The 15411-nt window shown below is 40.1% G+C and overlaps 1 protein-coding gene across 3 annotated transcripts in view; it reads left to right on the top strand.

The window, feature by feature from the left end:
* GALNT3 (polypeptide N-acetylgalactosaminyltransferase 3) overlaps window positions 1–15411 on the top strand; it is a 46462-nt gene that overhangs the window by 11218 nt on the left and 19833 nt on the right. For all 3 annotated transcript variants that reach the window (XM_057551978.1, XM_057551979.1, XM_057551980.1), the window contains exon 2: window positions 14137–14760. In XM_057551978.1, the coding sequence (XP_057407961.1) occupies window positions 14246–14760 (515 nt within the window). In that variant the 5' untranslated portion in view covers window positions 14137–14245. The remainder of the gene's footprint in view (window positions 1–14136; window positions 14761–15411) is intronic.

The raw sequence follows: 15411 nt of genomic DNA, 5'->3' as shown, positions 1-15411 counted from the left end.
GGTGTAATCAGAAGGCATTGGCCCACAGATGGTTCTGTGGGTAAAGTCTAAGGTAAATTCATCAGCAGACTTCTCGTGGCAGGTAATTAATGAAATAGATGGCAGTCTCCAGTGTCACTTTGTGTATATAACAGGAAAAAGTCTAGGTCTGGTAGCAAAAAAGTTGACTTTAGTTGCCACAGTTGAGAGTCATGACCTTTCATCCAGTTTCCAAACCCAAGTCAGTTCACAGATCCAGAGCCATTTGATTGAAGTGGAGGCCTGTTCCCCTTGAGGAAGAACACTGCATCACTGCCTCAAGCATACACCATAAGCCCTCCGTTAAGCCTTCCTCAAAGGAACCTGTAGCCATTTGTTAGATTGCACTTTGGGGAAAAGGAAATAATCAGACCTTTCATACTTTATTCCTGAGGACCCAAAATATCCTTGTGGTCCACCAGTCAAAATGGGGACTTAGAGTGGCCAAGGAATAGATGGAGTCTTAGCTCAAGCCTGACTCACAGTGTGCCCAGGCGGTCAGAAGATCCACTCTGTGCTTATTTCCCCAGTTCCTTAAAGTATATTTGGAATAGACATACAAGATAACTGGCAGAATCCCTGTATTTGCTCTCTAAATCATGGATCTAGGACCACTGTGGAAGGAGAGCTAAGTGGAAGACCTTAGAACTTCTCCCTTCTAAGACAGTAGATCAGAAGTAATGCCATATCTTGGAGGGAATTGATGAGATTAATGCCACCATCAAAGATTTGAAGTAAGACTTGTGATGTTTGTCATGTCTCCATTTACCTCACTTATTTGGCCTGTGTAGAAGTTGGATGGATCTTAGAGAATGACTGGACTATCATAAACCTAATCATTGGCTGATTCCAAATACTATACAGCTGACCTTTGAACAATGTGGGGATTAGGGGCACCAACCCTCCGAGCAGTTGAAAATATGAATATAATTTATAGTCGGCCCTCCAACTATGTAGTTTCTCTGTATTGGCAGTTCTGCATCTGCAGGTTCAGCCAAACTCATATCACATAATACTGTAGTACTTACTATTGAAAAAATACACGTGTAAGTGGACTCATGTAGTTCAAAACCATGTTGTCCAAGGATCAACTGTAGTTGCTGACCCAGATACAATGTCTTTACTTGATCAAGTCAACACAGCCCCTGGCTTTTGGTGTGTGGCTATTGACTTCATGAATTTACCAGGACTACCAAAAGCAATTTGCCTTTTTTTAAAATTAATTATTATTGGAGTACAGTTGCTTTACAATGTTGTGTTAGTTTCTGCTGTACAACAAAAAGTGAATCAGTTACACGTGTACATATATCCCCTCTTTAAAAGCAATTTGCTTTTATTTAGCAGGGCCAACCATATATTGTCACAGTTTTGCCTCAGGGTTAGTTAGTTAGTTAGTTCTTCTGTTCTAGAAATCTTAATCATCCCAACATTCCACAAAACATCACACTGGTCTACTATTGATGATATCATGTTGATTGTCTCCAATGAGCAGAAAGTAGCAAGTACTTTAGATGTCTTAGTAAAGCATATGAGAACCAAAGGGTAATAATCCAGCCCCACAAAAATTCAAGAGCACTTCAGTAACATTTCTGGATATTCGGTGGTCCCTATGCTCAAAAGGCCCTTCTGGATTTAGGAGGTGACATATACTACATTTGAACATGCCCCTTCAACCTATCTACAGAGTAACCCATAGGGCTGCTAGTTTTGAATGATGATCAGAGCAAGAGAAGGCTGTGCAGCAAGTCCAGGACACAGTACCTGCTGTGCTACCAATTTGGCTTTAAGATATAGCAGATTCAATGATTCTCTAAGTGTCTGTAGCAAATAGTGAGGCTGCACAGAGCCTCTGGCAAGAACCAATAGCAGAATCACAATGCAGTTCTCTGAGATATTGAAGAAAATCTCTGACTTCTTCAGCTAACTATTCACCCTTTGACAAACTGCTTTTGGCTTGCTACCAGGTAGATCCTGAATACATGACCATGGGGTGTCAGTTTATCATGTGGACCAGGCTTCTCATCATTAACTGGGTGTTGTCTGACCTACCTGGCCACAAGGTTGGCCATGCCCAGCAGCAGTCTGCCAACAAGTGGACATGGCATTGTTGGGGAGGGGGAAATATCCCCCTCTACTCCTCTTGAGTTCTGTGGCTGGACTAATAATAAAACTGACACGAGAGAGATTAACAGGAATAAAAGAAACACATTTTAATTCATGTGCATGAGTTCTCATAGCAAATGGGACCTAAGAAGTGGCCAGAGCAGGCAGCTTTTATACTTTTTAGACAAACAATAAATTTGTGAGGAATTGACAGGACAAAGAAACTTAGGCTTTGGGTGCTTAGTTAGTGAAGAATCTAAACAGAATTTGGGCTTGGAGTAGTAAGTTAAAGAAGTAACAGAGTGTTTGTTTTTTTTTTTTAAATACAGGCTTCTTGGCCCCAAATTCCCTGTCTCTGGCGATAAAGGTGTCCTTCTACCTCCAGATGCAGGGAGTGCGCTGTTCACATGAGAGATTTATTTCCTGCTTTCTGGGAGACAGGAAGGTCAAAGTGTCCTTCTTGCATCGGATGTATGCCACTGAGGCATATTTTGGGGGAGGCCTGCCCTGGGCCCCAGTAGTATGTAAGAGACAGAGCTTGGGCAGCTCTGGAAAGTACAAGTAAATCGTACGAGCAAATGACTCAGACTCCTTTGATAGCAACTCCTGTTGTATTGCCTCTTTTCCTCCAACCCGTGCCTTTGGCCTCTTGAGGATTTCCTTAGTCTAGTTGATAGAAGAAGAAAAACCTCAAGCCTGGTTTACAGAGGAGTCTACAGGTTATGCTGGTACCATTCAAAATTCCAGTCAGCAGAATTTTGAATAGTAGATATGACTTGTATACAATATCTGGAATGAGAGAGGGCCAGAAGTAAAGATATATAATGGGCCATGGGCAGTTCCTAATGGTTTGACTGTATGGTCAGGGACTTGGGAGGAACAGGGTTGGAAGATTGGTGACAAGGAATTTTGAGGAAGAGGTATGAGGATGGACCTTTCAAAAAGAGTAGACCCTGAAGAAATTCATGTCCCATCTTTTTTTTTTTTTTTTTTTTTTTTTTATAGCTACTTTATTTATTTATTTCTTTATTTTTGGCTGTGTTGGGTCTTCAGTTCGTGCGAGGGCTTTCTCCAGCCACGGCAAGTGGGGGCCACTCTTCATCGCGGTGCAGGGACCGCTCTTCATCGCGGTGCGCGGGCCTCTCACTATCGCGGCCCCTCCCGCTGCGGGGCACAGGCTCCAGACGCGCAGGCTCAGTAGTTGTGGCTCACGGGCCCAGCCGCTCCGCGGCATGTGGGATCCTCCCAGACCAGGGCTCGAACCCGTGTCCCCTGCATTAGCAGGCAGACTCTCAACCACTGCGCCACCAGGGAAGCCCATGTCCCATCTTAATGCCTACCATAAGACATCTACTGCTCTTAATAATCAAGTGGGCAAAATTACACACTCTGTGGATGTCAGTCAGCCTTTCTTCCGGCCACTCCAATGCTTATTCAGGGAGCCCACGAATAGTGGCCATGGTGGCAGAAATGGAGGCTATGTGTGCATGGGTTAAGCAATGTGGACTTCTTCTTTCTAAAGTTGACCTTGCTAGCACTACTGCTGACTTCCTCCTAGTCAATGAGAAGACAACATTGAGTGCCTACAGGCACCAGCCAGCCACTGGGTGGCAGGTTGATTATATGACATTTTCCATCATTGAGAGAGCAGATTTTTCCTCATTAAAATAGACAAATATTCTGGATATGGATTTGCCTTTTCTGCCAACGTCAACAGCACGGAATGCCTGAGGACAGGGTAAATTCAGAATGGGTAGTGGAAGAAGGAAGACATAGATATCAGTTATGGCCTTGTGGCCAATTAGATAAATGAGGATTGTAGTAGCTTTGCACATTTTTCCTTTGCTTTTTATATGTATGTGTTTATTTGTATATGCTACTAATTTTATTCTTTTCTTCCCATTTTCTTTCTTTTTTTTTGGCTGCACTGGGTCTTTGTTGCTGCACGCAGGCTTTCTCTAGTTGTGGCGAGCAGGGGCTACTCTTTGTTGCGGTGCACAGGCTTCTCATTGAGGTGGCTTCTCTTGTTGCGAGCACGTGCTCTAGGCGCGCAGGCTTCAGTAGTTGCAGTTCGCGGGCTCTAGAGCACGGACTCAGAAGTTGTGGCGCATGGGCTTAGTTGCCCCGCGACATGTGGGATCTTCCTGGACCAGGGCTCAAACCCATGTCCCCTGCATTGGCAGGCGGATTCTTAACCACTGGACCACCAGGGAAGTCCCCCCATTTTCTTTTTAAAAAAATATTACATAGAAGTTGTTAGAGGTTACAGTTTAGTCTTTAGGTGACAGAATATTAGGTGGGACTGTGACAGAATTTGAGAAGTAACTCACATAGTCACAACAATGCATACAATGGCTGTTGGCGCTCTGTGTCTCCTCATTTTGAGGTCTCCCCTTCACTGGTGAGAAGGATGCTTGCGTCTTGTTAGGTGGAATATAAATTCATTCATAGGTGTAGATGTGGCAGGAGATAGTAAATAACAATTACTTTGTTATTGTCCAGGAGTTCAGATGTGTGGCAGAGAGGCTGAGTCATCAAAAGGGCAGACTGTGCTGCTTATCAATTTATTTTCTCTCAGCTCCAAAGTCATTCTGTTTGCCTGCTTGTAATGATGGAGCTGGGCCCTGTAAATATTTCTCCTGAGCCTTTTCAGTAGAGGACACTGGAGGGACACTGAAGGTAGAAGGAGCTTCTCTTCCTGGTTTCAGGGTGGCTCACTAGCCAGGTTCTTGCTGGGCATACTTTTCCTCTACTGCCCCACATGGTTTTCTCCAGTGCTAGGTAACTGCATGGCACAGCTTCCTCTGGAGTTGGCACCTTCTTGCCCCCCGCACTTTCTCCAGAGATTGACTTGTGTACTGGCTCGAGCCACAGACATCATGGACTTATTCCCAGCCGAGGTCACCGCTCCCCATACTCTTTCCTTAGCCCTACGCGTGTACACACTGGGAGCCCCACAGGACTGGGTGTCTAGGGAGCCCGCTGCCCAGCTTTTATCTCAGGTACCAGCCTGGAGCTACACTGACCCAAGATGCACATGAAAGTGCACTAGACTCCTACAGAGGACAGCTTTTCAACTCCATCAGCAGCCAGCAGTTTTCCTCAGCACCTAGCAAGTTCCAGGGTTTGCCACCTCTCTCTGAATGGCTTCTTCCAGGATCCAGAGGGAGTATCACCAGTGAGGCATCTCTGTGACTCTTCCACCATCAGGGAGCCAGTGCTCTGCCATCTCCATTAAGATCTCTGGATCTCAGCCCTCAAGAGGGGATGGTTCTTCCTTGGGTCTTCATCTCAGCCTTAGGGGTGGCGGTTGCCCCTTACATCTACCACTCCTGTGTTCTTTAGCATTCCTGTTAACTCTTACTAGCCAATGCCCTGTTACTCCAGTCCTCTCTTAATAGTAGATAAAACTTTCCTTGTTCAAATCACTATGTAGTTTCTTGGGGATGGCTAATCCCAAAGCCATCAACTATGTTTCAAGGTAAATAGTTAGACGGACAGATCTTTCAAAATGCAGTGCTTCTGCCTGGGGGAAATATCAGTTAAGTGGACAATCTGTGGAACCCCTGGAATCACTCCAGTAGAGGAAAAATTCCTCTACCCTCTAGTATGCTGTAAATAATATAGTATATCTTTTATGTGTTATGTGAAATTCATTCATAGGTGCAGATGTGGCAGGAGATAGTATGTGAGCCTCCCTCCCCACCTACCCTGTTACCCCCATGGGTAAGTGTAGCTCTGTAATTACTTGTTTGTTCCAAACTGTAAAGATAGATTGGCTGGTCCACAAATCAAGATCCTGTCTACAGCCTTTCACCTAAGATAAAGTTAATGGAGATATTTATCTGACCAGGTGTGGCCGAGAAGTTGAATGTCAGACCATGCCCTTTTCCTTATTAACCTGTGCCTTACAGTTGCTGGAAGTCAAATCTGTCACTAGGCTTTTTGTCTCATAACCTGAAGATACCTAGGTTCAGAAGTCGTCCTACTTTATGACAAAAGTCATCCTACTTTATGACAATTTCATGCATTTAGTTGGCTGCTGGTGGCATTTTCCAGCCACCCAGAGCAGCTTTACTTGATCTTTAGCTGGGATCTTTGAGGTATGTCCGCTGCATGTGGCTTTCTCAATGCGGTTTGCCTTGCATCAGTGTCTGTCACTTGTCATACATCCGGAAGTTACTTCCTCTCAGAATTGTTGGTGAGGATGTGAACGTGAACTAAAACATAATCAAAACTAACAAACCACAGTAGCAAATCACCATGAAATTTGATCCCACCAATAAATACAAACAGAAATGACTTCCTACCACTGCTCCATTCCCTAACATTTTCACCAGCAGATGAGGGGCACTTAAAATTTCTGCCCAAGCACTTAAGGGTTTATTATCAGGGCAAGTTTTGTTTTGTTTTGTCTTTAAGTTCAGTTAGAAAATCCAGATGATAATACATAGGAAAGACCCAATGAGTATTAATTCACAGTAGTGTACTTTTGTTAATCTACAATCTACACTGTGATTTGAGGGTGTAATTTTGTAATTTCTTGCTTTGTGTAGTTATTCTTAACTCTTTACAGCATGCTTTAACTCAAGTTGTAAACAAGTCTCACATAACAATTAGGCTTTGTGCCAATTAAATTCAACTGGAACCAGACCTTAAATCCCTGGAGTTGTAAAGGTTTATTGTCACAAACACAGAAACAAGAAATGGAGAGAACCACTGTCCGCTTATTTTAGTAAATGTTACTCTCATGTGCAGTTATTAAGTTCTACGTTTCACTGCTTTAGAAGATTTTTTTAGGTGGAATTTAAAAATTAAACTAACAACTAATCTTGCAGTGTGTGCTTTTTCACGTGAAGGGACAATCATGACTATAATGATGGATGATGGATCTTATCTTGATGTTTTCCCACCTGAATCTTCATTTAAACAATATCCCCAGATGATTTATTGCCACATCATAGTTTAAGAAGCCATGGTCCAGATACCTGGAAGCACAGTTTTGTAGTTATATTATTTTAATTTATGAGATTTTGTTTTTTTTTCTGTTCAGATGGAAGCATATTTTTACTCCTGAGAACAATTCACTGATTTTAACCCAGTCTCACAGACTGTTAGAATTGTGCATATTGTTTTAACCTTTCAAAGTATCATTTTGTGTATATCTTTATTTTTTTTTTTGTAATGTCTACATATATACTAAGATATAGATTAATATTTTTTAAGACCAGAAGTTCTCTGAATTTTAATTTTTTTCTAACATTAGACATTTATAGGGATTTGGAATTTAGAAAATCTCCGAATTTTAATTTTTTTTCTAGTTTTAAACAACTATTTCATGGTATTCCTTTCTCTTCTTCTGCGAATGTGATCTTTTATAATTAGCAATTGACCATTTTGGATAGGTGTGTTTAAAGATTTTAGAAAGAGTACAAGAGGAACAAACCCTTTGTCTGCTAATCATTTCTAATGTGCAAATACAACATTTCTAATGTGCAAATATCCTGAGCTTGCTGTTGTGCTGAGTTTTTTCTTTTAATTCTCAAACTTAATAATCCAATTAGAAGTTGGTTTTGGAGAGATTTGCTTTGTTTCGCTGGCTGTCTTTTTTTCTTCTTTTTAACATCTTTATTGGAGTATAATTGCTTTACAATGGTGTGTTAGTTTCTGCTTTATAACAAAGTGAATCAGCTATACATATACATATATCCCCATATCTCTTCCCCCTTGCGTCTCCCTCCCTCCAACCCTCCCTATCCCACCCCTCTAGGTGGTCACAAAGCACCGAGTTGATCTCCCTGTGCTATGTGGCTGCTTCCCACTAGCTATCGGTTTTACATTTGGTAGTGTATATATGTCCATGCCACTCTCTCACTTTGTCCCAGCTTACCCTTCCCCCTCCCCGTGTCCTCAAGTCCATTCTCTAGTAGGTCTGTGTCTTTATTCCCATCCTGCCCCTAGGTTCTTCATGTCCATTTTTTTTTTAGATTCATATATATGTGTTAGCATATGGTATTTGTTTTTCTCTTTCTGCTGTTTTTATATTGGTCTTCAAGTTTGGCAAGTAGTGTGGTCTAGGAACATGGTATTATTCCCAGGAATAGAAATAAAGAATCCTAGTTAATTAATTAGGATTATCTCATTAATTAATTAATTCGGATTATGTCTTTTATTGTTCAGAGTCTCAGTTTTTCCATGTTTATGATGGGAATAAAATATTTTAAAAATGATTTTACAACATCATAATTTGGAATATAACCTCAATGCCTCATTTATATCAGCAGTTAATCCCTTAGACTTTTCAGGAATCCTTGGTTCATTCTTGCTTTGGATTTTTTATCTTATCCCTCCGTGTCAAAATAACTTGCTTAATTTACATCAAGAGTTTATTTTGAAAACCTGTCTTTGGAGTATTAGAAATTAATAATGTGGTTGCCTTTGGTTAGATGCAGTCCTTTTCTTTCTTTTTTTAATTTTTAATTTTTTTTTATACTGCAGTTTCTTATTAGTCATCCATTTTATACACATCAGTATATACATGTCAATCCCAATCGCCCAATTCATCACACCCCCACCCCCACCCCCCACCGCTTTCCCTCCTTGGTGTCCATACGTTTGTTCTCTGCATCTGTGTCTCAATTTCTGCCCCGTAAACCGGTTCATCTGTAGCACCTTTCTAGGTTTCACATACATGCGTTAATATATGATATTTGTTTTTCTCTTTCTGACTTACTTCACTCTGTATGACAGTCTCTAGATCCAGATGCAGTCCTTTTCTTATCAGGTGCTAATTTTGCCCAAAGTCCTGTTACCTGAACCAGTGATGCTTAACCCTTGCCACCCTTTAGAATTATATGGAGAGTTGAAAATAACAACAAAAGCAGGGCCTAAGCCCCATCCCTAGAACAACAAAAATAATTATATACTTTAAATGTGTACAACTTGTGCATCATGTACACTTCAGTAAAGCTATAAAAAAGTTTTAAGAAGTCTCTTTTTAATAATACATAGTGATCCAAACAGCTGGAGTTCCTTCCTCTCAATTAAAAGCCACGATTGTCAAAAATAAATGAATAAATAAATAATAAAAATAAATAAAATCGAATTCTGTAGAGATGGGGCCTAAGGCACTGCAGTTTTAAAGAGCTTTCTGTTCATGTGTATCCAGAGTTGAAGACCACTGATGGAGATGCTTAATGTTGAGTGTAATTTATCATTAATGGAAGGCTGATATTGTACATTAGCAGCAAAGAAAAGCCATACACAGTCCCTGGGGGATCTATGTTGGAATCTTCAACTGATCAGCAATCAATAAAAGAAAATTATTCCCTTAGAAATAATCTGAAAAAAGCAAAGCATCATGTTCCTACTTTAGTAGACTCTACCACTAAGCAGTCTCAGTTTTTAACCTGCCATTGTCAAAATCTACAGTCTCATCCGCCTCGATCTTTATTTCCAAAAACATGCTCTGAAAATAGTTTTTTTTTTTAACTCATTTGTCCAGAAAACCTCACTTGAGGTGATGTGAGGCTATCTGTAGTTTTTTTCTTGTAGGTTTTCCCCTTACTTCCTTTCATTTATAGCATCGATTCCTGACTCCTTTATAAAGACCTTACTTCAGACAACTTCAGTGAAAATCTCAGGACTTTACATCAGACCTGAGTTGGAATACAGTTGGGGAAATGCTGGTCTTCCACTTAAACTGAATGACCTTGGCCAAGCCACTCAATCTATTTGGCTCTCAATGTTTGTCAGTAAAATGGGAATAACATAAACTTTGCAAGATTGTTGGAAAGACTAAAAGAGAACTTATGTAGTAAGTGTTAAAGTATCAGGGACCTAATCAACATTTAACAAAAGTTAACTATTTCTGTTATTTCTGATAGTAAATGAAATCTTGGTCTTCTTTTATCCCTTTTCTAGTCAACAAACATTTATTGGGTACCCATTACGTCACCAACATTGTGGTAAGTGCCAAAAAAAACAACCATGAGTAAGGGAGATACTATTCATGTCCTTTATGAGCTTGTCTTGACTCTCTCATTAGAGATATCCTATACTAAAACCTAACTGAGAGCTTCCCTGGTGGCGCAGTGGATGAGAATCTGCCTGCCAATGCAGGGGACACAGGTTCGAGCCCTGGTCTGGGAAGATCCCACATGCCGCGGAGCAACTAGGCCCATGAGCCACAACTACTGAGCCTGCGCATCTGGAGCCTGTGCTCCGCAACAAGAGAGGCCACGATAGTTAGAGGCCCGCGCACCGTGATGAATAGTGGCCCCCGCTTGCCGCAACTAGAGAAAGCTGTCGCACAGAAACGAAGACCCAACACAGCCAAAAACAATAAATAAATAAATAAATAAATAAAAGACTTTAAAAAAAAAAAAAACCTAATTGAGTGACTCCCTTAAATAGATAAACATGCACACAGTATAGGATTATTACCCTATTGATGAACTCCTCTAGTTTATAATGCATCCTTAAAAAAGAACTCTCTTCCACTGGCCTCATTAATTCAATCCTTCTTTCCAATTCCCCATCCTACCCACAGATATGATTTCTGGCATAAAATGTTTTGGAAAACCCATCACTACTGTAGAAGGATCTCATTCTGGGGCTTCCCTGGTGGCACAGTGGTTAAGAATCTGCCTGCCAATGCAGGGAACATGGGTTCGATCCCTGGTCCAGGAAGATCCCACAAGCCGTGGAGCAACTAAGCCCATGAGCCACAACTACTGAGCCTGCGCTCTAGAGCCCACGAGCCACAACTGCTGAAGCCCGCGTGCCCTAGAGCATGTGCTCTGCAACAAAGAGAAGCCACCGCAATGAGAAGCCCACACACCGCAACGAAGAGTAACCCCAGCTTGCTGCAACTAGAGAAAGCCCTCGCGCAGCAATGAAGACCCAATGCAGCCAATAAATAAATAAATTAATTAATTATTTTTTAAAAAGAGAAAGATCTCGTTCTGTCATCTCCTTCTACTCTATACTTTCCTGGGACTCTTTCCTGTTCTATGTTGTGTTAAAACATTCTAAGGAGACCAGCTCATTCCTTCTCAAATTCCTAATCTAGCTTATCCTGGCTACTGAGGAAATTTAGTATCACTAAATAGCACTGGAGAAGGGGATTTTTGATGGTTGTCTCAGAGACAGAAAGGAGGATGAACAAAGGTTAATTTATATCTATTTATCTGTTGTCAAGCATGAATATTTTATGCCAGAAATCATATTTGTGGGTAGGATGGGGAATTAGAAAGAAGGGTGGAACTAATGAGGCCATTAGAAGAGAGAAAGGTGATCAGGTTGTATTTCATAGGTTGGGAAACCATTATCCTATGAAAACTCAACATTTTGGCCATCCTTAGCTCCCTGGAACCTCTTAGATCATTGTTGCCCCGTTAGTCTGAAAGTGTCCTGAATCCTAAGCCCTAGGATCTTGGGGGCATGACTACAACTAGCCTATTGGATTCTCTGCCAAAGTTCATTTCTGGTTTGCACTAAAGCCCATTGGACCAGGTCTCCTGAAGTTTACTTTTAAAGATCAACCACTGTCAAACAATTAACATCTCTCAAGGGTAAGATGTAGATTGTATCCACTTGACATGGATACATTATCTGACAATCTATTCTCCCTTGATTCTCCTTTGTTTTGTTTTCTCATTCCTTTTGCTCTTTCTTTCCAGTTTCTCTTTTTTCCTCCCCTAACCCTTAATTGTAGCTGTTTCTCTGGCCTTCTTTACTTTATATACTGTAGGTGAACTCTTTTGTACCCCAAGACTGTCAAAGTTCATCTTTAGCACAGAGCTTTTCCCTAATTTTCAGTCCTATGTATGTTTTTGCTCATGGGAACTCACCTTGGAAACTGTACCGGCACCTTAAATTTGTCATGACCAAAACTGAACATCCCATCCCAAATCTTTCTTCCTATATTCCCTGCCTTTGTCAATGTCATCACTCTACCCATCCACCTCCCATTCTTCTCTTTCTCTCACCAAGTCCTATTCGATCTCATTTCTTGGACTCTCTTGAGTCAGCCCTCTCCATCCTTCCTGCTCCCCTCAACTCTTTGGTATACATTACCTTTACTGGGGCCGAGGAACCCGTGATTTTTCTAAAACATAAATATGATTACAATCCTTCCTTAAAATCATTCAGTACCTCCCATTCTATTCATTCAGGACAAAATTGGTAGATTCCAAATTCACTGTGTGAGCTGGTCTTTAACTGACCTTCCAGCCTCAGCTCCTGCCCTTTCCTGCCTGTGCCCTCCACTTCTGCTGTACCCAAGGATTGACCACATCTTTTCTTGCAGTATGCCTTTGCATCTACCATTCCCTCTCTCTCCTCTCTCTTGTCCACCAGCCTAAAAATTGCTTATCTGTCAAGATTCTGCTCAATGGTGTCATTGCTGGGAAATTTTCCCTAACATTTCTCTGTATCCTCCATGTGCTTTCATAGTCTCCATCATATCACGCAGCTTTGTGGTTGCCTGTTGAAGTGCCATTGTTCATACTGGCCTCTGCTCCTTGAAGCTTACCTTTAAGGTACCTTCATAGCCATAGCCTAGCACAACATTTGACACGTAGGAAATGATATAACCACAATTGTGTGGTCCGAAACTCCTTACATTATATCTTAAAATGATGTTAAAATCTTAGGAGGTCACTTTCATCCTTACATGAGGCTCTTGAAGCAACAAAAGCTCAGAAATATTGAAATCTCATTTTTATGGGCAAAACATCATAAATGAGGTCTCTGTTGGAACCAAAGTGTCCAGTCTGTACTGAAAACATATAGAGCAGTCCAATTAGAAATAGTATGTAGAACTAAGTTTTCAAGTTCTGCCTATTTTGTCTATTCAGCTTCAAATTTTTTGCTGAAGACCAGAGAATCCGTCTCAGAACTTGGTTTTCTTATTTTAAATTTAGTGATAACTTTGGAAAAGAAGTTAAATAAAGTGTTAATTTTTACTCCTCTAAAGGACATTTTCCTTAAAATGTGTTTAGGGTTAGGGAGCAAAGGCATTTTCCTTGCCCTTTTGTCTCTGCTAATTACTTGACTGACTATAATGGTGCATGGTATGTAATCATGTACTGAACCCTTCACATTACGTTTTTTTAGGCATCGTGAAGAAAGTCCGTCTTCACTGTGATTCAGGCAGTAGTGAATGTCCTCTTTTACTTTTTGTTTCTTTTGCTCCTGATGGCCCATACTAGGGTTTGGTAAACATGCTGCTCTGTTCTTAGGATCAACTGCAAGCAGCATTTTGTCACACCAGATACTGCTTTTATAACTTAATGATCTCTATTGCCTCTTTAGAGACAATTCCAAGTGATGCTCACTGCCACTTTTTTTTCTGTTTCTTATTTTTTTTTTGAATTTGTGTGAGCTATTGAAAATAGCTGTTATATAATAACACATTATCTTAATTTTCCAGTCTTTATTGGTTCTGTTAAACTCAACAAGTGCTATCAGGTGAGCAAATTTGGGAGAATGCCAGTTTACTTGGTGATGAAGCTGCTTTATCATCTTAATTGATTTAGTTGAAGTTCATAGGTTGATGGTGAACTTCTTAAAAGCCACAGTTTTAGATGTATGCCTGACAGTACCTGTCAGTGTACCTTTGCTTTCTTATGGATTACCCCTTTCTTTACAATCAGCTTAATGAAGTTCTATAGCCCCTTGGTTATTGAGCTAAGATTTTTTTTTTAAAAACTCAAAATATATTTATAAAACTCATTTATGCATATTACATGGCAGATATTAGGCAGAGTTAACAATGTATTTTTTACTGGAGAGAAGTCTCTAATATTTTATAACCCCAATAGATTATAGTTAATGATAGCAACTGTGTTCTTCCAAAAGTGTAATTTTCTTGAGGGCAAGATATCTTTGTATTGTTATTAACCATAAGAGTACATTGTTTATAGCTTATGTTCAGTTGTTGGCTGAGTGAATGAAGTGAACCATGCCTATAGGAATGAATAGCTACTAATCTGTCATTTCTGTTTATAGGTATTGCAATTTAAGGAAACCTTCTTGCCAGCAAATCTATGATAAAAAATATACGTAACAGAGGAAACTGTAACTGTTATTTGTCAAGTGACAAGCTTTTAATGTCAGAATGGCTCACCTAAAACGACTAGTAAAACTACATCTTAAAAGACATTACCATAAAAAGTTCTGTAAGCTTGGTGCAGTAGTTTTTTTCTTTATAATATTTTTGATTTTAATGCAAAGAGAAGTAAGTGTTCAATATTCCAAAGAGGAATCAAGGATGGAAAGAAACATGAAAAACAAAAACAAGATGTTTGATTTAATGCTAGAAGCTGTAAACAATATTAAAGATGCAATGCCAAAAATGCAAATAGGAGCACCTGTCAGGCAAAACATTGATGCTGGTGAGAGACCCTGTTTGCAAGGATATTATACAGCAGCAGAATTGAAACCCGTTCTTGACCGCCCACCTCAGGATTCTAATGCACCTGGTGCTTCTGGCAAAGCATTCAAGACAACCAATTTAAGTATTGAAGAGCAGAAGGAAAAAGAACGTGGAGAAGCAAAACACTGTTTTAATGCTTTTGCAAGTGACAGGATTTCTTTACACCGAGATCTTGGACCAGACACTCGACCTCCTGAGTACGTTGAAGAATATTCATTGTTTAGTGTTTATCAGGAGTGTTTTCAGGGGAGGGGCATTAGTTAAGGAAGTTGCTTGTTCTTTAGCCACTTTGAGGCAAAGAATCGGCAAATACCATTTATTTAACCTGTCTTAATTATTTTTTGCTTATTGTTATTGAGGCTAGATTTCTATATCTGTGTTTAGTGAGGCATTGCAGATGTGAAAAATTATCATCTTAGAAATTAGAGAACTGAATTCTAGATCTGACCTCTATAGAACCACAAGGAAATCCTTTATTCTTAAATGCTTTAGTTTTCTCATCCATTAAGGAGGAAATATGGGGTGGATTTTATGGGAAATGTGGGAGGTGGAGTTGTTTCTGTTCTTCTGTGTATTGCTATAGAATAGAAATATTAAAAAATGTGCCAAGATTTTGGAGCTATGATAGTTTATGAGCTAAGTCATAGACTTTGTGGCTACTTTTAGTGCTATAACTACATTTCAGAATGTCCTGTGTTTTGTAACCTTTCTTTTAAGAGACAGTATTGTTTTAATTACTAATTCAACTCTGATTCTTTCTCTGGAGTTTTGTTGAATAAGCTCTTGTATTTATAGAGTTTTCTCCCTTTCGCTTCTGAGAGGCCAACATTGCTTTTCATTGTTACTTT

Source organism: Balaenoptera acutorostrata, chromosome 8 (assembly GCF_949987535.1).
Source record: "Balaenoptera acutorostrata chromosome 8, mBalAcu1.1, whole genome shotgun sequence".
Taxonomy (NCBI): Eukaryota; Metazoa; Chordata; class Mammalia; order Artiodactyla; family Balaenopteridae; genus Balaenoptera; species Balaenoptera acutorostrata.
Note: the sequence above shows the minus strand (reverse complement) of the source record. Positions and strands in the feature narration are given on the sequence as shown.